The following is a 24677-nucleotide window of genomic DNA, read 5'->3' on the forward strand; positions in this document are numbered from 1 at the left end:
ATGATTATTTAATATTTTGTATCCCTATAATTTAATCAATTTTCGATTAAATTGTGTATTTAATTAACAAAGATTGAGAAAATTTAAAGCATTAGTCAAAATATATTTAATTCTAATATTATATTCTAATATCATAAAGAAATATTATAATAAGGATCGATGATCGAAATATCACAACATAATCTTTTATACTCTTTTATGTATAACCTGCTTCAATTTTTAATCGCGGTAATCAATGATTGCGATTCGATAAAGATTTCGATCGTTGCTATACTGTTTCATGTCGCTAATTAATTTTTAGTTAAGTAATTTTTATTAAAATTTATACTAAATTATGTTTCCATACTAATTGTCATCAAGTTTAGTAAAAAAATTATAATATACAAAACGTTTCTTACCACTACTTTATTACTCGAGAGTCACCGTACGAATGATGACAAAGCGGCACCGTATAGCGCGCTACTGTTTATATTTTATATTGCCAAAATCAAACATTGTGTTATCGATAATTCGTTACCGAAATATTTTATATATTATAAAATATACATTAACGAAAAATATTAAACTATGAAAGTATTTAATTTATTGAATAAAAATAATTATTTATCATACAATTCACGCAGTTTTTTGTTATGCTAATTATTTGCTTCTATTAATCGATTGTTTTACTTCGTGTTTTCCCACATCCCAAATTAAATTTAAATTATCAAGTGAAACGATAAAATAACACAGATGAAATATATTTGTGATTCAAAATATTAAAATAATAATTATTGTCCGTAGAAATCGCAATTATCAAAGTGATTATTTAATATATTAAATCCCTATAATTTCATCGATTTTCGATTAAATTGTGTATTTAGAAAGATTGAAAAAACTTAAAGCATCGAATCGATATGTATTTAATTCTAATATTATATTCTAATATTATAGAGAAATATTGTAATAAGTATCGATGATCGAAATATCACGACATAATCTTTTATCTTCTTTTATGTATAACTTGTTTAAATTTTTAATCGCGGTAATCAATGATTGCAATGATAAAGATTTATCGTTGCTATACTGTTTCATGTCGCTAATTAATTTTTAGTTAATTAATTTTTATTAAAATTTATAGTAAATTATGTTTCCATACTAATTGTAATCATGTTTAGTAAAAAAATTATAATATACAAAACGATTCTTACCACTACTTTATTACTCGAGAGTCACCGTATGAATGATGATAAAGCGGCACCGTATAGCGCGCTAGTGTTTATATTTTATATTGCCAAAATCAAACATCGTGTTATCTATAATTCGTTACCGAAATATTTTATATATTACAAAATATACATTAACGTAAAATATAAAACTATGAAAGTATTTAATTTATTGAATAAAAATAATTATTTATCATACAATTCACGCAGTCTTTTGTTATGCTAATTATTTGCTTCTATTAATCGATTGTTTTACTTCGCGTTCTCTCACATCCCAAATTATATTTAAATTATCAAGTACAACGATAGAGTAACACGAATGAAATATATTTTCGATTCTAAATATTAAAATAATAATTATTGTCCGTAAAAATCACAATTATCCAAGTGATTATTTAATATTTTAAATCCCTATAATTTCATCGATTTTCGATTAAATTGTGTATTTAGAAAGATTGAGAAAAATTAAAGCATTGAATCGAAACATATTTGATTCTAATATTATATTCTAATATTATAGACAAATATAATAAGTATCGATGATCGAAATATCACAACATAATCTTTTATCCTCTTTTATGTATAACCTGTTTAAATTTTTAATCGCGGTAATAAATGATTGCGGTTTGATGAAGATTTATCGTTGCGATACTGTCGCTAATTAATTTTTAATTAATTTATTTTTATTAAAATTTAGAGTAAATTATGTTTCCAAACTAATTGTAATCATGTTTAGTAAAAAAATTACAATATACAAAGCGTTTCTTACCACTACTTTATTACTCGAGAGTCACCGTACGAATGATGACAAAACGGCACCGTATAGCGCGCTACTGTTTATATTTTATATTGCCAAAATCAAACATCATGTTATCGATAATTCGTTATCGAAATATTTTATATATTATGAAATATACATTAACGTAAAATATTAAATTATGAATGTATTTAATTTATTGATTAAAATTAATTATTAACAAACAATTCACACAGTCTTTTCTTATGCTAATTATTTGCTTCTACAAATCGATTGTTTTACTTCGCGTTCTCTCACATCTCAAATTATATTTAAATTATCAAGTAGAATGATAAAGTAAACGGATGAAATGTATTTGTGATTCTAAATATTAAAATAATAATTATTGTTCGTAAAAGTCGCAATTATCGAAGTGATTATTTAATATTTTAAATCCCTATAATTTCATCGATTTTCGATTAAATTGTGTATTTAGAAAGATTGAGAAAACTTAAAGCAACGAATCGAAATATATTTAATTCTAATATTATATTCTAATATTATAGAAAGATATTGTAATAAGTATCGATGATCGAAATATCACAACATAATCTTTTATCCTCTTTTATGTATAACCTGTTTAAATTTTTAATCGCGGTAATAAATGATTGCGGTTTGATAAAGATTTATCGTTGCGATACTGTCGCTAATTAATTTTTAATTAATTAATTTTTATTAAAATTTATAGTAAATTATGTTTATATACTAATTGTAATCATGTTTAGTAAAAAAATTATAATATACAAAGCGATTCTTATTGAGAAAATTTAAAGCATTGATCGAAATATATTTAATTCTAATATTGTTAAAGAAATATTATAATAAGCATCGATGATCGGAAGATTATATTTAATTCTCTTATCCTGTTTTATATATCCTCCGTTTCAACTTTTAATCGCGGTATTGAATGATTACGATACAATAAATATTTATCGTTGTGATACAGTTTCATGTCGTTAATTAATTTTTAATTAATTAATTTTTGTTAATATTTATAGCAAATTATGTTTCCATACTAATTGTAATCATGTTTAGCAAAAAAATTATAATATACAAAACGATTCTTACCACTACTTTATTACTCGAGAGTCACCGTACGAATGATGACAAAGCGGCACCATATATCGCGCTACTGTTTATATTTTATATTGCCAAAGTCGAACGCCGCGTTATCGATAATTTGTTGTCGAAATATTTTTATATTTTATGTATTATAAAATATACATTAACGCGAAATATTAAATTATGGAATTATTTTAATTTCTTGATTAAAATTCATTATTTATTAAACAATTTATCACGGAGCTTTTCGTTATGCTAATTATTTGCATCTATAATTCGATTGTTTTACTTCGTGTTTTCTCACTATCCAAATTATTAGATTGTCAAGAACTCACTATCCAAATATTTAGATTGTCAAGAACGATAAAGTTGACACGGATGAAATATATTTGTGACTCTAAGTATTAAAATAATTATTATATCGTAATCCTATAATCTCCTATAATTTAATCGAGAATCAATTAAATGATAGGAATTCAAGATATTATTAAATAATCACTTTGATAATTGCGATCTTCACGGACAATAATTATTATTTTAATACTTAGAGTCACAAATATATTTCATCCGTACCACTTTATCGTTCTTGACAATCTAAATATAATTTGGATTGTGGGAGAACACGAAATAAAACAATCGAATTATAGATGCAAATAATTAACATAACGAAAAGATCCGTGATAAATTGTTTAATAAAATAATGCGCGCTACTGTTTATATTTTATATTGCCAAAGTCGAACGTCGCGTTATCGATAATTACGTGACATTTATTATTAATAATAGATATGCAACAATAGAATTTAATAAGTTTTATATAACGTAAATAAGTGAAAGAAGAAAAAGAATCATTAATAAAATTATTGATCGTTTGTTCGACTGTAAAAGAAAGTATTTGGATTACTGGCGCATTTTGTGTAAATTATCAAAGGAAATATTCAAAATGAATAGAATAAACTTCGAAATCAACAATTAAATTACTAAATAAATTGCGATTTAAAATTCGCGAGAAAACGCGACGAATAAATGAATCGACAATAATCGGAATATTCGATTGCAGATGCGCGAGTTAATAATAAATTTATAAAAAATTAATATGTGTATAACACTTATCATATTACAAGTTATTTCATTGTAATAATTAATCATTTGGCTTTACATTAAGTTTAAAAACAATATCTACAATAAATTCTATAATGGACGAGCTATAAGAAATTAGAATAAGATAAGTGAATAAGATAAATACGTGTTATAAGAATAAATTAGCATCAGATGTAATTGATATAATTTTTAATGTTCTTTTCAATAAATTAGATAAAATTACAAGAATGATCTTTTCTCAATCTTCTTTCTTTATGATTAATATACTGTAATATTTTCGCGATGGCTGCAATACATTTCAAACGAATTTATTAAAAGTTATTTAATCTATTCTAGCTCATCCATTTTAAGGCAACAGATATATCTACAATCTCTACCGTTATCTTAAAATTAAATAAAAGTTTTTATCACTCACCATGGCATTGATGTGCAGCAGCGGAGTTATCGTTATCCGTTATTATGTTGTCGTTAAAACTACGTCTGAAACATACAAATATAAAATTCATTTATAACAAGGCTGTGGAATTTCATATCCGGTGTGTAAAATAATAAGCAGATATAAACACATATGGGAAGATTTTATAAATTTTAAAATTATTTTTTAAATCGAAATTTTCATATTTATAAAAATCTTTCTCTCTAATTTCCTCTTTAATTCCTTTAAATTATAAGAACGAATTATTATGCGTACGATTTATAACAATTGATATACAAATAATAAATATTTACCATCAGGTTGCTTCGCCGATGCAAGATACCTCTATCAGGCCTTTTCCTTCTCTTATGTTGTTGGCGCGCGATACTTTGACGACACTCCCGCACTCGCGAGCGATATTTTTATATCGCTATTTTCGTTATTTTACGCGCGATACTGAACGGCACTCCCGCACTATTTCGATGCGATTAAAAATTTTATATTTGATCGCGCGATGTATATACTTAATATGTATATACTTTTAACGGCACTCCCTAATATGTATATACCTAACGCGATGCGTTGACGAAGCGCTTGCCGTCCGCGGCACGTTGACTGCACCGACGACGCGAAAGGGTACTTGGCTTCCCATTCAGGCACCTTAAGATTTATCATAAATTGGGAAATTTAAAATAAACCTCAAGGCACCGTCCAGGTACTAAGCCCTCCCCCCGCGACAAGGTGTACCCCATGGGAGGGTTATATTATATTATATATAATTTTATATATAATATAATATATAATTAATTTTGTAATATACTATATAAATTTTAATTCGCAAATATAAACGATAAATAAAAATATAAAAGATAAGAGAAAATCTATTATATAAAGCAATGTTCAAAATAATTGTTAGAGAAAGAATTTGATAATATATGGAACGTCTTACATCACTACCTCACTGTTCGAAGGCCACTGAGGAAATAATCGTAGATCAGAAACATTATTGCGGTACTGTTTATATCGCCAAGATTGACTATGTAGAGAGAGAATTTGATAATATATGAAACGAAACTACTTTATTGTTCAAGGTTACTGTGTGAATGATCATAAGTCATAAAACGTCGTTGAAATATTCCATGAATGATTGTCGATTAAGAAAATTTAAAGCATTGGTCGAAATTTATTTAATTTTAATAAGTATCGTTAGAGAAATTATTATAATAAGCATCAACAATCGAAAGATCATAATCAAATTAATTTCTTTATCCCCTTTTATGTTCCCTTTTTCAATTTTTATTCGCAGTAATTAATGATTGCGATTCGAAAAGATATATATCGTTGCGATACATTTTCATGATCTTTATCATAAGTTAATTTATTTTTAATATGTTCGTCATCGAAATATTTTACGTACTTTAACATATATATATATATATATATATTATAATATATATATATAATAAGCAATATAGCTATTTTGAAAATAATACATATATAAATAATAATAATAAATAAATAATTTTTATAAATTACTCACCGCATATCTCTCTGACTGCTTCAAGCTTTTTCACTGCTCTCTCTCTGAGTGTTCGATACTTTTCCAGATGTCCTTCTTTTTTCTTCTTCATGCTTTGTTGTTTCCTCATAGCACTTATATTCACTCGCGAACAAACAATTTATTATATTTATTCATATACTATAGAAACGATCGCGAGACTTTTGCACGGCACTCCCGATCGCGGAATAATTACGAGAAATGCACATTAATATATCGTATAAGGAATAAAGAAGTACGATTCGCTCTACAATAGTCGTAGCGAATTATATTTCAATACTAATCGCGATCGCGTTTAGGAAAAGAATTCAATAATACGAAGCGTTTTATATCACTACTTTGCCGTTGGAATGTCGTGTGAATAATACAAGATCGTCTATGTATTTATAATTTTTGCCTCTTTTGTTTCAATTTTTATTTGAAATAATGAAGGATCGCGTTTCGATGGATGTATCATCGCCATATAGTTTTATGTTATTTATTAAGAGTTAATTAATTGTTAATTGTAATAGTCGTAGTGAATTATATTTCGATATTAATCGCGATCACACTGTTAGAAAAAGAATTCAACAATACGAAGTGTTCCGTATCACTACTTTACTACTGGAATGTCGCCGTGCGAATGATACAAGGTCTTCGCCTATGATAACAATACAGCGCTACGTCATCAAGGTTGAACGTCGTGTTATTGACCTCGCTGCCGAAATATTTTACGCGTACTATGACGTACATATACGAAAATTGAATTTTATACAAGTATATTTTTAAAGTCTTACACACACATGTACACACAGATTAATTATTTATTAAACGATTAATATACATCACATGCCTTTCCATTACGATAATTATTCGATTTTGCCATTCGATCGTTTTACTGCGCGTTCTCAGACGAATTATATATATTTAAATCATCACATAATTATATGAAAAGCATCGGACGAAATATTCTTAATTATAAATATTAAAAAAAAAATAATTATTGTTCCTAAGGATTGCGACAAAATGATAATTTATAATTTTGATTCCGGTCACACACATCGATTCTTAATTGCATTCGATTCTTTTATACGTTTAACGTTTTGACGTTACTTATCACCCTTTCTTGAGAGATAAATTTGCGCTGCGGGTGTTGGTCAATTTCACACATTTTCAAATTTTAACTTGGAGGGGGGTTCATTTGCGGATCCATGTTCATAAGAAAAAAAAGTCTTATTTTGACATCTAGAATACGCTCTTAAAGTTTAGTTCATTTCAGATCCTGTATATATCACATCCTGTATATATTATATTAATTATATTAATATTTTTGAATAAAAAATGAAAAAAAAGAAACAGTAATTAAGAAAATAGAAAAAAGGCAACTACAATGATTTGAATATCTAAAACCCTCTCCCCTCTCTCTCTCTCTCTCTCTCTCTCTCTTTCTCTCTCTCTTTGAGTGATTTGAATATCTATACCCGAGAGAACAAATGTCCATAGAAAATATTTCATATGGACTTCGTAGGAAGGAATAAGCATGATAAATAATGATAATCCTTATGATTTTAACACAAAGGAATACAATAAACCATAATAATCCAAGAACTCGAAGAAGAGAATATATTGGATAGAAATGCATAGTGATTGATGATTAGAAACTAAAAGATAGTATGCATACAATCTATTTATTAATAGTAATACTATTTTGTAATTGTATTAAATTTTATAATTTAGCACATTGTATTATATAAAGTATTAAGCATAAAAATATTATGCTGATATAAAAATTATAATAAAAATATATAAATAATGTTGACTATATTAAAATAGAACATATGAATTCTTTATATTTTGTATAAAGACATATTGATATTGAAGATATATTTAAAATATTTTACAATATCTACATTTTTCGAATCTTAATTATAAAAACTTTAGAAGAATCAGTGATTAATTGGAAATTCTATACATGTATTAATAATTAAATTTTTAAATAATTAAAAAAATCATTAATATCAAAGAGAATTAAAAAATTAATAAATCAAAGATCAGTTACTGCTAATTAAGATTGATAGAAATAAAGTTAAAAATGTTTTTATTTCACAGCAGGCATTTTGTGTTTTGTGAATAAAAATATATAAATATGGCAATGAATAGAGAAAAATATTTATTTCTTCTTTGAATATTACATTGGAAGATTACAGTATCTTTCGCGATTGAATAATTTATTTACTATCAATTTATATATATGAGTGTCTTGTTATACTCTGATGTTACCGATATTTCGTGCACATAGCACGGAACGAAACCAGAAATTGTGCACATGATACCCTCTGAGAACATTCATGTATATTGGCTTTGTAGTTCATGTCCACGTTTTCAATGTCCATAGAGGGAATATCGCTTTCAGAGATCACCTAAAGGCAGGTCATGACATCTCTCAGTTTTCTCTCTGGTTTCACAATGGTGTTTCAGTACATCGTATTCATGTATTTTCGAAACGATTCGAAATATACACATCTTTGCCTCTTTCGTTCTGATTGATCAATTAAATTTGAAGTATTTGTAATGTCAAATGGAATGCATCCTATTAGATAAAAAATTAAAAATAAATATATATACATCGTATTTAAATATTTACATCATGTTAATTTTTCATAATTATTTTAAAAAATATGAAAAAAAATGGTAAAAAGTAATTAATAGCAACTGTTTTTCTTATGTTTAATATCTTTATATTATTATAAAATTAAAGATGATTTTATCTATTCCATTAATATATATTGCATATATAATAAGTAATAGATAAAATAAGATAGATAAAATCATCTTTAATTTTAATAGAGACATCAAATATGTAGAAGAAAATATATCTTTTTGGTAACAGGGAATATATTAATTGAATGAATAAAATAAAATTTATTTTTTTATTATTAATCTTATAATAATAGACACACACATTAAATTATGTATATATATATATATATATATATATATATATATATACATATATAATGTACAATTAAATAAAATAGTTTCAAATAATTTGAATTTAATGCAATCTTTACAGTTTATACATTATGATTTTCTACATGTTTGTACGTTTGCTTTAGGACTACTGTTAAAAAAGAAAAATTTTGCTTACTTATTTTTCATTATAACAATAATTAATAGTGGATAAAATATCTCTACTATTGAATCATATTTCTTGTTAACAGAATTTTGAAATACAATTTAAATAATGTAATAAAGGAAGATATATATATTTTATTTATATTATACACACACATGTAATGTACTTTGTTATTTATTTATTTCTTTTCAGTATACAAACTAATAGAAAATCCATTACTAACAAAAAGTTCTTGAAATAAATATCCTATAAAATTTTCTGCTAATGCTCAAAGTCAAATAAATCATTATGCATCTTGAATTCTTCTTGTATTCTCTTTTCAATCCCTAACAATAACATATTGTCTGCTGTCACATTAAAACTAACATATACTGGTTTTCCAATCTTTATGCTTAATCTCTTAGCCATGTTTGTAGATGTAGCATCTGCTATAGCACCCATAATTTTGGTCGCAATGGGTTGTGTTCCAATGTTTGATGTAAAAGAGAAGGACAGATCTTCCATGGTGGGATTAGTATAATCTCCTATCCATAGATACAAAGAATCTTTCATCTTCATGATTTCACAATTAATAGTAACATCACCGACTCTGGCATCAAACTTATGAAATTTGATTCCACATTGCAGTAATTCTGCTAGAGGTAATTCTTGCTCCATTACACTTGCCATTCTTTACTGTAATCTCTATTTATCTGTGAATCATGTAAGTTTTATATGTTAGATCATTAAAAAAACAATTACAAGGACTATATAACAATTACTATATAATCCAATAGAATATAAGAAGCAATTTTAATAGACAAAATGATCTGATTGATTACCTCGCATTTTAAATAATTCAAGCACAGTTTGAATGACTTTCAAAGATCGAATTGTATGTGTGTGTGTTAATTAGCATTTGATTTAAAAAAGCTTAAGAGCTGATGCGATCGTGCTCCAAGTTTAGATGGAAGTGATGGAACCTGTATTCGAAGCGCCTCTATGTTCACAAAACATAAACATTGAACTATATAGCCAAATGAATGAACTTTTCAATGGATAACACGCTATCTACAAATTGTGGTTCTGTTCCGTACTATTATGTAGTATGCAAAATATCGATAACACGAGAATTGCAACGCTCGATACAAGATGTTTATACATATATATTAAAATAAATTTCTATATAAATAAGTTTTGTGATCATTTTAACCGCAAAATTCTTATTATTCCATTAAAATTACGTTCAAAAGAATAAAATAAAGAAACATTTTTCAAGATTGCGATATGTAAACATCAACGCGCTACTATTTGCCAAAATCGAACCAATGTTATTATCTGTTCGTTAACGAAATATTTTATGTACTTTAACAAATATATACGCGGAAAGTATGTATTATATATAATTAATTGTATCGAGATTACACATACTTGTAATATTTAAATTGCGATAGATAAACAAAGATTAAATATATATATATATATTATATATTATAATATATATATATATATTAAATATAAATATATTAAATATATATATATATATATACATATATATATATTATATATTTATATATATAAATATTTAACGAATTAATCGAACGAATGCATTCCGATTCACCTTTTCGTTTGATATATATAAATATTTAATTCACTATTCGACTGATTGCATTCCGACTCGCTTTTCTATTCGATATATATAAATATTTAATTAATTAATCGGACGATTGCATTCCGATTCATCTTTTCGTTCGATATATATAAGTATTTAATCAATTAATCGAACGATTACATTCTGGTTCGCTTTTTCGTTCGGTATATATAAATATTTAACGAATTAATCGAACGATTGCATTCGGCTTGCCATTTTACTCGCCACGTTACAGTGAATATCGCGCGAGAGAGGCAGGCAACATGCGCGGCGTCGTGCACGATTTCGACCGTCCGCGCGCAGACGAAAAACGGCCAATTTATATCTCGATTTCCGGACGCGATAGCGATTTCGTTCTTTTTGCATAAAATTCTACACCATTTCGCGGCACTACCGTTTAAATCTCGTCCCGATCGCCCGAGGAGCGGCTGACTTACAGTGAATATCCGAAATCTGCTTCTTGGGCTCACGCTTAAGTGTAATATTTATATATATCGAATAAAAAAGCGAATCGGAACGCAATCAGTCGAATAGTGAATTATAAATATCTGCTTCTTGGGCTCACGCTTAAGTGTAATATTTATATATATCGAATAAAAAAGCGAATCGGACCGAAAAGATGAATCGGAATGCATTCGTTCGATTAATTCGTTAAATATTTATATATATAAATAGTGAAACCAATTAAGAGAATAAATTTGAAATTGTATAGTGGCATTCATGGCAATGCTAAAATCTCTTCTCGTTCTTTCACCTTAAGATATATATCAACAAAAATAGAAGAAACATCTATAAAATATATATTTTTTTTAACTTATCAAATAACGGATTTAAACTTGTGGTCGCAATAATAAGTAAAACTGAAAAGTTTTTCTTTCATTATATAAAATTCTAGAAATGTTCTTTTCCTTCCTTAGTCCTTTGTATTAAAATCATATTTTAATACATTGTTATAAATTGCTCTCATTTTTTCTCTTTCATTATTAAAAATAGAAACAGTTTATTAAAATCGTTAATATATGTATAATTTTGCTTTTTATGTTTATGTTTATGTTTTTCTGTTAACATTATATTTTACAATATACATTATTATTAATAATATATATTATAAATAATGTAATGTAATATATTTTAAGAATTATTATTTTTCTGTATATTAATAATATACAGAAAATATAATTATATTCTGTATATTAATTTAATAATTCTTTATAATAAAGATAGATATTTTCATAAACAGAAAAAGAAATTATCATGATTGATAGCGCAAATACAATATTTGAGGGTAATTGCACAGACGATGAGTTTGGTTCTTTCTTCTCTTCGTGTGGTACCGTGTTATTTGCCAAAACTATATTAATCGATTTCATTAGAGGATAACTCTGCAATGAACATTTCCCTCGAAAATCATCCGTGTCAATGCTCCATATCATAACACCTGCCAATTTCTGTCTTTTTGCATATTCCACCTAATAAAGTTTATTAATTTTTAAATTTGTAAGTATTTTAAGTACTCAATATTTGATAATTTACGCGAAAAAGACTGAATTATAATGCAATTATTATTAATTGATGCGCATAGTTTTCTTAAGAAGAACTTATATGTATATATATATATATATATATATATATATATATATATATATATGTAAGTTTTTCTTACAAAAAATATAGCGATATATCTACCCAAAATTAATAATTGTTTAAAGTATTCTTATAATAAAGCAACAAAATATTAAAATAAATTCTTTATTTTCCGCAAAATATAGCTTGAAAAAATTGTCAAATATTTTTGAGCAACAAAATTGTTCTTAGTGACTATATGAAAAAGTTTAAAAAGAGTATTTGAAATTTACAAGACTCATTAATTTGATTAAAAATTCCAGATTCGTCTTTATGGACATAATTAAATTTTAATAGAAAATTTAGAATTTAGTGGGAAATCTGTTTCATGAAAAGAGCAAAAGATACCTTCATCATAATTGCTTTGCGATCATCATAAACCACAACGTGATCTTTTTTAATCGCATAAGCTGTGCTGCTGTAATTATCCCATCCAGTTGTCCAATCTTGCGGATGTAATATCAATGCTTCGCAAATCTGTTCAAAAGATGTACAATATTTATTTATATCTTTTAGAATGTTATATAATATATTTCTTCTCGCATATACGTATGAAAAATGTTTCTATCGTATATTTTGGTACCGTAATTACAACGAAAAGTTACACAAAAATAGTTTTTATAATAGTTGTCAAAAATATAAAAATTATATAAATTGTAGAATGAATATGATATAAATATGAGATGATAGGAAATACCTCATTGAATCCCATGAAACCATCTTCAGATGTATAAGGTCCTTTGAATCCAATATGTAGACTGGGCAGACCAATTGGATTTATTTTTGGTGTTTCTGGTACGGATGTAAGAACGAAAGTTCTTCCGTACATTGCTAGTCCCAAGACTAATTTCTCAGCTGGTGCCCCTTCTTGCAGCAAATACATAATAGTATCTTCCTAAATATTAATGAGATAATTAATATAATTATATGATTATATTAATTGCATATACGAGTATATTGTTTCTTATCCGAAAATCATATTTCTTACCACACTTAATTTATCTTTGCTTCGCAGTGGTGTATTTGGAAGAACCTGTTTATTCCATGCTCCATGGTAATCGTATGCCATGACGTGAATATAATCGAGATATTTGGAAATTTCAGGAATATCATACCCCGTATTAATAATATCTTTGTTCGCGCTTATAGCTGCCGTCAACAAGAAGCGATAATGTTTAAAAGCATCTCGCAATTCCTATCGCACAAATAATGCGTTTATTTCGTTACGATATATGTATAATAACAATAATAGCAAATTATAATGGTTCCCTACCTGTACGAGACTAACAAAATTTTGCTTATCATACGCAGCACCACCGCGATTTCCAGGAAATTCCCAATCAAGATCCAGTCCGTCGAAGTCATATGTTCTATTGCAAAAATGTTCTATTGTATAAAATGTTCTATTGTATAAAATTTTATTTACAAAAAATAAGTGGTAAAAATAAAATAAGTAGTAATAATAATAATAAAAGTAGTAAATAGTAATAATAAAATATAAAAACAAGCAAATGTATAAAGGGAAAAAGAAATAGATTAATAGATTAATATAAAATAGATTAATATAAAATAAAGCGGAACAAAGAATTTCAACTATCGATACATATCGTAACATTAAACTAAACTTTAGTCGCGTATTGCAAAATGATAATAACGACTATTACACATAAAACATTTCTAAAGTTCTCATTTTTGAAGTATTAATCTTTTATAAAACATCCTATAAAAATAAGAAAAAACAATTAATACAATGAACACACCTGAGAAACTTAACAGTGCTGGCGATAAAGGTTTTTCTGTTATCCGATGATGAAGCCATCATCGAATAATTTGTGCTGCCTTCGTTCCATCCACCGATACCAAGTAATACTTTCAAACCTTGCTTACGAAGCATTGTCATTTTTCTATAATTGCCAATTCCTGCATTCATATTTGTAAATTATATTTAAGAAATTTTAATGTAATTATATAAATTAATCGATTAAATTAAATAATAAATAAAAATCTGAGAAATTAAAATTAATACAAATTAGAATTAATTTGTGTTTGTAATTTGAAAAAAACTTTTCTGAATAATTTAATATTTTAATTATTTCTCTTTATCTTATTTGAATCATTTTTCTTTTTTTTTTTAATTTGAGATTTTATTTCACATATGACAGTAATTTTGTTAGACAAATTACTTTTTAATATTTTATTTAATTAATTTTTTTAATAATTTTAAATTATTGTAATTAGACGTAAACTTGATACACGTAAACTTATACAGAAATTGCAATTACCATCTTTCTCTATATCTCCCCAAGGATCAATACTTCTAATTGTCCAATCTGAGGCATTTAAACCAGCAAATGCGTAAATTAAGTGCGTGCAATATTTTGGATGAAGATTTTCTAAGGAAAATGCACCATTTCCTGATCTATAAGCCGCCCAAGATGCAACGTAACAAGTAACAACTTTATCATGTTGATTTGACTTTACAAATCCTAATAAGAAACACATTAGAATAAACAAGAATCAGTCAGAATTGATCAATTCGTAGATAAAATATATGCTAATAACTAATTTCGAGACACTCTGTATATACATTCACAAGCCTTATGAAAATGTCGCGTCCTCATTGTGTAGCGTGCCGGCTTTTACTTTCGCTTGTTAATATAATACATAAAGGAATTTTAGTGACTGAGTACATACAAAGTATATGACATATATATATATGTATGTATATATATATATATATATATATATATATATATACTCCTGGACAAAATTAACGCATAATTTTTTTTCTTTTTTTCTTTAAAATTTTTCATTAAAATTTAAATATCAGCTTTTAAAGAAAAAGTAAGAAAATAGCGTTAATTTTGTTCAGGAGTATATATATTCTGCATTATATTATATATAACGTATATATTAATCTCTTAAAAATGTAGATTTTACGTGTAGTTTCATGCAAACTCACCATGAACATTATAAGGCCCTAAAAATAGAAGTAGAAATGCCACGTAAGTATGGAACATCGTGATACACTGAATTCTTTCAATGCGATTTATTTAATATACTTAACAAGTTCTCAGTAATGGTATTTCGTATTAGAGAATATTTTCGAACTTCAGATATGAAAAATATTAAAATCCCATATTTAATGTGAAATTATGAATTATTATTCATGATACACTTTATATATATCAAAGAGCGTCTTACTCAGATTTTCTTTATCTACTGCATACTTGACGTGACATTTAACATTTACAGTAATCAACAGACACTATGATGACGGATTCCCAATTATTATTATTGACAATTAGGAGAATTATTTTTTATATAACTTGCAATAACGATAACAACAATATCATTTTATTTACTTAAAGTAATATTGAATTCTTGTTGCTATTATCACTAACAACATTTCTCAATAATTCAGATAATGATTATATGTAACTAACATACCGGCACTGATTCATTCGACTGTAAGGTATAGACTGTTAGGAGTCAGATACACGAGCGTCAGCCAAGCCAGATCACTTTCACTTGTAACTGTTCATTCTCCAGCGAAAGACGAAGATAAACATGACCGCGAGAAGGACGCATTTAGAACCTGTTATATATTGCCGGAAATTTGGTATATTTCACAGATTCTCCGTTGTCTTTTTGAAATAAATAATCACTTCTCCGCATTGTATTCTGTGTGTTATAGAATGTTTTACAAATATATACAAATATATTAAAATAGCCTAAAAAAACAAAGATGCTAATAAAAAAGCTGAAAATAGAGGAAAACATAGATAAAAGAGCATAAATAAAACGTAAATTAAGCATAAATAAAGCATAAATTAAGCATAAATGAAGGTAATAAAAAACAAAAATATAGCAAATACATATAAACAAGCAAATGTTGAAAATATAGAAAAAAAAGAAAGAGAAAGTAAAGAATTAAAAAGAAATAGTGAGATGAAGAGAATAAATTTGAAATTGTATAATGATGTTCATGGCAATACTCTAAAATCTCTTTTCGCTTATCACTCTTTCACCTTAAGATATACGAGGACAGTTAGATAAGTCAGTGATTTTTATCAGAGATAGCACTCAAATCGTAGTTTAATTTTATTTCTGATATTTGTCATCTTTTTAAAGTATACACACAAAGTTTCAAGTAGATCTGTCAAATAGAAATTTTTTGACAGCGTTATAAAGCGGTTAAGTTTGTGTTCTTTTGCTAAAATGGAAAAAATGGAAAAAAAATTTGCTGTCAAAAATCACTGACTTATCAAACTGCCCACGTATAGATTTGAGTGCTATCTTTGATAAAAGTCACTGACTTATCAAACTGCCCACGTATATAACAAAAATAGAAGAAACATTTATAAAATATATTTCTCTCTGAACTTATCTTCTCTCTGAACTTATCGAATAGCGAATTTAAACATGTGATCGTAATAATGAAAAGTTTTTCTTCCATTATATATAATTCTAGAAATATTCTTTCTCAAATAGGGTAAAAAGTGTGATAGTTTATGTGTGATAGTTTATAATAAGTGTTGTATCATTTTTGTAGTTTTGTAGTTTTAGAGTAGTTTTAGTAGTAGATAATATTTAGTATTCGTGTAAGTTCTTTAAAAATTCTTAAAATTCTTTAAAATTTGTATTGGAACATTATTAAAATAATATTTAAATAATATTACAAATAATATTACAAAACAATATTACAAACTATGCCTCCAAAGATTTAATTAATATGAGCAATAAATAAACAGTTTTTTTATTTCACATAAGATCTTCAGTGAAGTCATATGACATAAAACTATATAATTTTCTTCGTATTTTTTTCTTATACATATACAATAATAATTATTATATTATATTAATAAATATTGACAATAAAATGCCAAAATAATCGTTATTGAACAGAACACATATTGAAAAGAACATTCCGAGGTTCCATTTAAAAGAATAGTCTCGTTCAACCATTGTAGATAAAAATCTACACGAGAATAAACACCCGGTGAATTTGGACGGGCACAACTCTCACCCCAAGAAACGATACCAACTTGTGTTCCATTACATAGCAGTGGTCCACCGCTATCTCCCTAAAAATTGTATTATTTTATATTGTATATATATATATATATATATATATATATATATATATATATAAGATGCGAATGTATAATAAAAACAAAAATATGAAAAGTAAAAATATTAGCCAATATTAATATCGTTTTCATAATTTTTAGCATAAAAATCAAAACATTGTCTACTTTTACACAATTTTTTAAACATTAATGGGTCTATTCTGTAAAAATGTTCTATAACGCTGTATCTCTATAAGCTATGTAGCACTGTAGAGTAAAAACGAAAGAGCGAAGAGCGAAAAAAAGAAAGAGCTAAAGAGCTACAGAGTTACAGAGCTTACAGAGCGAAAATTTTCTTACCGAATACACGACTAATATTTTATATAATAATGTAAAAATGTAAAAATCTTCGAAAAAAACTGAAATCTACAGAATTTAATACGAACGTGGCAAGCATCACGACCACCTTCTGGCAGACCCGCACACAATTGTTTTTCTTTATGCACATTCCGCATAGGACATTTTTCGGGTGAAATCAATGGAATCCGAACATGTCGCAAATATGTACCGCTCCCTTGCTAATAATAAATCATAAAAAAATCGATGGAAAAATTATATTTTGATCATGTGATCAAGTTCTCTATAAATTCGCTTCGTTATTACATATTTATTATATAGATATATTTATAAATATTGATGCAAACATTAAATACCTATTTTGCTTCAGACATTAAAAGATGAAATTCTCAACATTATCTATTATTATACATTTTTCTAAAAAAAATTTTAATTAATTGTTAATCAAAAATTTTTTCTCTTCTAAGAAAGCAATGAACAGCGAATACAAGATAAATATACAAAATATAAAAATGTTGCATATGAATATTGAAAAAGTTCATTTTAAACAAAAAAGTCTCTATTACTAGTTCATATTATATTTAACTTTTCACGATTAAGATAATGGATAAAAATAAAACTTACATCCTATCTCTTTTGTGAAAAGAAGAGAGAAAGAGCATATAGTTTCTTTAGAAAATGCAACAATACAAGTTTTGTACTGTTATATTGAAAAGCGCTTTGCAAATTCTTATCTACGTACATTTGAACCAGGTATGTGCCGTCCCCATCCAGCTGCGACACAGTCTTCCGTATATATTTTAAACATATCCGTAATATATGCCGGAGGTAGTGTGACGAATTGAACGTACGCGTTCCTATAAAGGGGTCTCTTCAACTGTAAGGATGGGCGCGGATGACAACAAACGACCACGCGGTTGTTACAAGGTTTGCTCTCTTTATTATCGACACAGAATTATATACACGGCGTAAATAGTCACCCTGAACAATCCAATATCGTTTCGCATGTCCGAGAATCGAAACTCTGCGTGCGGCAATGTCTTGTCTATCAATTCCATCTGCATGGAACCCCAGCTTGGTAAGTACACATAGGTCGCGCCGGCGATCACATAGAACTGGCGTGGATTTTCCGCTACCCACGTGTCGTCGAACAACCGTCTTTAAACAACAAGTTAATTATACACTTTTACTCCACTTAAACACCAGAGCGGTAAAAAAATTTGAGGCACAATCAGATGCAAAGTGTAACATCAAAATCGATTCGATTCCCTCTCTTTCTCTTTTTCAAGAAATTAAAAATATATCATGTATATTTAATAAAAGAACAAAAAAATTATAACAAATTTTTTTTGATAGACAAGTTTTAGTAAAATAAACAATTTTGCAAACTTATTTTACAAACAATTAATCGACGCTTTTCGCATCATACTTTGAATAGCAATTGAATGAGGAAGTTAAGTAAAGTTAAATAATAAAAGCAAATACTTAATCGCATTAAGTTTTTTCTTATTTTTAATAATTAATAAAAATAGGAAATAGAGTAAAATCGATTTTGCGGCTAAAGAGTTATTATCGGAGAGTACATCCATTAAGATTATTTTGAACGTAATTTCGTATTTCAACTCGCTTTTTTCCTTCTTTTTTTAGATATTTAATTTGATTTGTTTTTTAAAAGATGAGCAAAGATATTTGATTGTGCTCCAATTTTTCTTACGTACAATCACGGGCGGCCGAGCTGACTCGTAAAACAGAAACTACGCTCACGCAAATAGTAGTACATTACCGCTAGTACACAGCTAATCGATATACAGATAGATACCGCGACAGATATCATTGCCTTTAGGATCTAGCGCCGCTAACCTTCTCGTTACTCATGAAATCGTATATATTCTAGACAGCACATCACTACTCACAATCAGAAATAAACGAGGTATAATTACGGCGGGTAAATAGGACTGATGGATGAATCAAAAACTCATTCTATAATAAATACCTCGGTCAACGGGTAATTATGCTTATACCCCATTTTATACGATTTTTGTTTCAATCCTGTTCATCCGCTGTTGCTATCTATAGTTCAAAGGAGAGTTCCATTTAGTAGCGAAAATATAAATTCACGAATATTTCACATAGAGTTTGTATACGTGATATAAATTAGCTACCATCCGTGAATTTGAGACTTATTTGAGACTTACACATAATCGTTGCTCAGGTATATTTCTCTACAATATTTAATGAAATGTGTAAATACAAATATATGTTAAAGAGGAAAGGACTCTTTCCGGAAACATATTACAAAGTAGATTATTGGAAATTTCTTTTTACACATTTCTTCTTGCTTAGTTTTTTTCACAAATGGCAGCGAATTATATCTTACAAGATACATCTTAATATCAAACATAAGCCTCGCTTTCTCATAGATAAACATGTATCTTACATATACATTTGCAGTAGCAAGGAGGTTAAACACGGCTACTAATACCTCATGTAATGTGGTGTAATCCTAAAATGTCTTACCAGGGCATTCGATTCGCTTTATAAATACATATAATTATATTAGCCGAAAAAATACCTAAATGTAATTTATTTTTTACTTTAGCCAAAAGATTTCTTCCATGATTCCTTCATGTCGTAAAACTTACTTTAAGTCTAAAAAGATTTACATCACATAGATAGTTCCGCGCATATTAAAGAATTAATTATAATGAAAACTGAGACCATCTTCTCAGTCTTTTAAAAAGTTAAAAGTGAAAGCAAAAAATTGCATTTGTTAATCTATCAAAAAAATTTATCGTGTGAGAACAATAGAAACTTTAAATAAAAAATGTGACAAGAAATATAAATATGTATATTTGTGTAAATTGTTCTTGATCAAATAACGAATAAAAAATCGAGTGTTTACTCAATCTTTCTCATATTTTTAATTTAAAAAATTATAATTTACATCTTTTCGTATTATTTTCACAGAGCTTAGAGTTTATTTAAATTTTATGTAATTTTGTACAGCTCAAGAAGAGAATAAATGTTCTTATAATTTAAGTTTAAATTTTAAATTAAAAATTTAATATGTAAAATTTTAATATATTTATATATATACATACTTATGGTATGCATGTTTTATTCTTTTCTTTCAAAATGCAAATATAAGGCCTTTCGAAAAAAGATTAATGTATTATATTAAAATTAATATTATTATAATAACACAAATATATTAATTTCATTAAACTTGAATGGTAAACTATATCACAGCAAAGAAGAATTTCTTTAAATTTGTATGTTCTGTGATATAAACTATATCACAGAAAGCATGAAAGAAGATTATTAAATTCGCTGTACGATATGGCAGTGTTTCCTAATTATAGTTGGCCACGAAAGCCTTTAGAAATTCATAACAAATTGTATAGCTTCTAATTATGTACACGCCTTTACATATATTATAACCAAATAAGCAAGAACATGAGATCGACATTTTAATTGCACTAAATTAAAAAAGATCGCACAGTCAACATTAACAAAAAATAAAGCTCACAGATTTAGCGTGCATTGTATTAACAGCTTTAATGTGTGTATGTTTTTGTTTATACCGGAAATTTCATGCAAAATCTTCAATTTTATCCGATGGCTTGAGAGGAAGCCACTGTGTTTTAATCCTGGGATGTATTTTAAGAGTCTCCCTTCCCGGGGGAGAATTCTACACTATCTTTGATTAAATATTATATCTTATACATCCGAGGATTAGAAATTGTATTGGAGAGAATATATAGGGAAAGTGAACAAATTGAGATAGCGAGTGTTAAAGCCCCGGCTAGAAAGAGAAAGAGAGAGAGAGAGAGAGAGAGGAGGAGAGAGAGAGGAGAGAGAGAGGAGAGAGAGATAGAAAGAGAAGAGGAGAGAGAGACAGAGAGAGAGAGAGAGAGACTACACCACTTTCCGCGACGTATATAACGCGAAATGCGAAACGCAGTCTTATAACACGCACCTGACCATGCAGTGAGCGGCGGACAGGACGAACCTACAGGCGACATAAGTGCCTCCGCACGAGTGGCTAAAGTGTCGGCGCTGGACCGAGACCTAAGAGGAATTGACTTTGAAAAATTCGGATTCACCGAGTCCGAGTCGAATCGGTTGCCCTTTCAACCTTTGTGACCTCACTCAAATGCCAGTGCAGAACATCCTCGAGACTATTCAAACCTCAATTTCATGATATATTAATTAATTTTTTTATATGCGTCAACAAATATTAAAAACCCTTACCTTTGATAATAAATTATTCGATAAAATTTTATTTAAAAAGATACTTAATTTAATCAGTTTCTTTTCCTTTAATATATTTTTTTATGTTTATTTTATATTTATCATTAATAAATATATTCTCTCTAATAATATTAATAAAAAATTTCATAAATTTTTATATATTTTTTCTCATAAATATATTTAATTTAAGTATCTTTTTTCTTCAAAAATTTGAATAACATATAATATATTTTGTTGCACTTAATTCTTCTTCTAAAGTTTATCTTAAAAGATAATTATTTAGAAATTAAGATTCGAAATGTCTTATTTAGAAATTAAGATTTCGAAATGTCTCGAAGCGAGCATTGATGTTTAATTAACAGGAGTGCTTAAGGTACATCAGTAAGCCATCACCTATCGAATGTGCGTAAATAAGTAAATTGCATTGCATGAGTTAAAACATTCAAATTACATGATGTGTGTAAAATCATATCATCTATATCACGATTTTATAATAGAATTCTCGAAATAAATTTGACATGTTCTTATGCAAATTATCTTTATGTGATCAAATTTACTCATAAACTGGGTCATATTAATCACTTTTTATATGTCATCGTCTTATTTATTATTATCATATTTATTTCGAGTCATAAAATTAAAATTAAAATTTTATTTAAAATGCTATTAAAAACACTTAAAAAGAATTAAATAAAAATGGCTGAAACAAACTGAAAATGCTTCACGTAAATGTCATTAGTCCTTTATCATGTCAAATTTAAAATTGGTATAAAACGCTATGCATTTTCCCGATTCTTTGTGCAACTGCCTCGCTTTTTGACGTCACAATCGCATCGTACTACATACGCACATTCGTTAGGTGTAGGCCGGTGCATTTGTGAAAATACTGATATCCTTTAAAGGTTAAAAGTTAAGGGGCTAAAATGGGCGCGTCGCACGCATACGATGAATGGATAATTCTTGATGCTGCTGATTTCCCCGCCGACGATGCGCACTGCCACTTTGTCGGTCGTAAAGTCTCTCGGCGACATACTCGTTTCGTCGCAAACCACCAGGGAAATCGGACAGATATAGGATATTAGGACAACCACCGCGAGGAACATCGCGTGCGAGCTGTCGTAAAAGTTTAGTGAGATCTTCTATTTTCTGTGTCACGCTCCGTCGACTTTTGTTTTTCGCGTATTCATGTCAGGTTTGTTTTTTCTAACTATGCTTCGCGTTTTCCATCCTTAAAATAAAAATAAATTATATATTATTTCTTTAGAAAAACGGTATAAAAAAATTCCTTAGTAACGAAATCATAATATTTTTTTAGAATATATAAAATATATAAATTTTAAAATATATAAATTTTACATCTATCGCATCATTATTAATCTGTTAAAATGCTAGAAATTTAATTTTTTCAGTAAAAGTAAAATCAAAGCTTCAAAACAAACAATTTTATGTACAAAAAGTGTAGCTAGAAATAACAAATCTATACATTAAATTTGCGTTATAATAAATCTCGAGTTTTCGATATATTAAAGTGAACAATAAAAACGGTAGGAGTAGCTTTATTCAAGAGAATGAGATCGTTAAAAAAACGATGTCAATTCTCAATATTTCCAAGCAAGGAATATCGCCTGGCAAAGTGGAATCTGCTTGAGATATTTTCTAATTTGCAGATAATATGAAAAAGGCACTTTTGAATTAAAATATTATTTCTAAGCTCTCAAACTCTGCTTAGTTATATGACCGATGCTTGCTCTTATATGTTATAAATATAATAAAAATCAAAAAGTAGTGTATTTCCTTTACTACAAGTTTGAAAGCATGTAAGAATTCGCACGCAATTGAATTAGTTATCTCAATTTTAGCAAATAGTTGCAATCTGAAATATGCGTAAAAATTTATTAATCATAAATATATTCTTTAATCTATAAAGCACTACATATTTAATGTTGTTCCCTAAAACATTTTCTCTTCCCTAACTATAATAATGATTAATTTATTTTTTAGAAGTATGTATAATTTTTGTTTTTTTTTTGTTTTTAAAATCGTAATTCGAAAAATGTCTAATCTCGCGTAAGTATCTATCTCTAATTTAGCTACAGACTTATATTCGTAAGAATCAAAATTACGTTTTTTTAGAAATTAGTCTCTAAGAGAGACAATGATTCATCCTGATTATTCTAACGCGATCGAGATTAGATTAGTACACCAAAAGCCTCAGAAAACATCGTTTACGTTCACTTTAATATAACGCTCGTTAACATGATTCTTCGTAATCTCTTAGTGTTTCAGGGGGTACCAGCTTAAATATGATAGTTATCAATATGTTATTAAACTGCCAATATGCGGCTGTTTAAAGTTGCTGGTATTTATTACAGGTACCAATAGCAAAGAGAAAAGATTAAAACTTATAGTGAGGAACTATAGACACAGATAAAAGATAATCTCACATACACATTTAGTGATAAGAAACTGTTCAATGTAACTGTTCAATATA

General features: G+C 27.5%; 3 protein-coding genes across 3 annotated transcripts; all 3 read right to left on the reverse strand.

Annotated features, from left to right (window-relative positions):
• Positions 1–9421: 9421 nt before the first annotated feature.
• LOC105250150 (proteasome assembly chaperone 4) lies at positions 9422–10395 on the reverse strand. Its single transcript, XM_011256112.3, has 2 exons — positions 10072–10395; positions 9422–9942 (listed from the first exon to the last, which is right to left on the reverse strand). The coding sequence occupies exon 2, from the start codon at positions 9917–9919 to the stop codon at positions 9512–9514; it is 408 nt and encodes a 135-aa protein (XP_011254414.1). The 5' UTR covers positions 9920–9942; positions 10072–10395; the 3' UTR covers positions 9422–9511.
• Positions 10193–15651, reverse strand: LOC105250159 (probable chitinase 2). The gene is made up of 9 exons (XM_025410055.1): positions 15466–15651; positions 14786–14989; positions 14264–14423; positions 13777–13873; positions 13492–13698; positions 13201–13398; positions 12852–12980; positions 12084–12349; positions 10193–10229 (listed from the first exon to the last, which is right to left on the reverse strand). Exons 1-9 carry the CDS (start codon positions 15521–15523, stop codon positions 10193–10195), a joined length of 1356 nt encoding a protein of 451 aa, XP_025265840.1. The 5' UTR covers positions 15524–15651.
• Positions 15652–16030: 379 nt separating this feature from the next.
• On the reverse strand, positions 16031–19256 carry LOC112638402 (trypsin eta-like). Its single transcript, XM_025410056.1, has 4 exons — positions 18675–19256; positions 18022–18153; positions 17431–17590; positions 16031–16101 (listed from the first exon to the last, which is right to left on the reverse strand). The coding sequence occupies exons 1-4, from the start codon at positions 18738–18740 to the stop codon at positions 16031–16033; spliced, it is 429 nt and encodes a 142-aa protein (XP_025265841.1). The 5' UTR covers positions 18741–19256.
• Between the last annotated feature and the right edge of the window lie 5421 nt (positions 19257–24677).

Source organism: Camponotus floridanus, unplaced genomic scaffold (genome assembly GCF_003227725.1).
Source record: "Camponotus floridanus strain SB8 unplaced genomic scaffold, Cflo_v7.5 scaffold3, whole genome shotgun sequence".
Classification (NCBI taxonomy): Eukaryota; Metazoa; Arthropoda; class Insecta; order Hymenoptera; family Formicidae; genus Camponotus; species Camponotus floridanus.

Coding starts and splice junctions, on each gene's coding strand:
- LOC112638402 (XM_025410056.1), bottom strand. CDS start 18,740: ATGTTTAAAATATATACGGAAGACTGTGTCGCAGCTGGATGGGGACGG. Junction 18,154..18,674: donor GGCACATACCTGGTTCAAAT/GTACGTAGATAA, acceptor ATTTATTATTAG/CAAGGGAGCGGTACATATTT. Junction 17,591..18,021: donor GTGGTCGTGATGCTTGCCAC/GTTCGTATTAAA, acceptor TACAATTTTTAG/GGAGATAGCGGTGGACCACT.
- LOC105250159 (XM_025410055.1), bottom strand. CDS start 15,523: ATGTTCCATACTTACGTGGCATTTCTACTTCTATTTTTAGGGCCTTAT. Junction 12,981..13,200: donor GTTTCATGGGATTCAATGAG/GTATTTCCTATC, acceptor TCTTTTGAACAG/ATTTGCGAAGCATTGATATT. Junction 12,350..12,851: donor GCAAAGCAATTATGATGAAG/GTATCTTTTGCT, acceptor AAACTTTATTAG/GTGGAATATGCAAAAAGACA.
- LOC105250150 (XM_011256112.3), bottom strand. CDS start 9,919: ATGGCAAGTGTAATGGAGCAAGAATTACCTCTAGCAGAATTACTGCAA.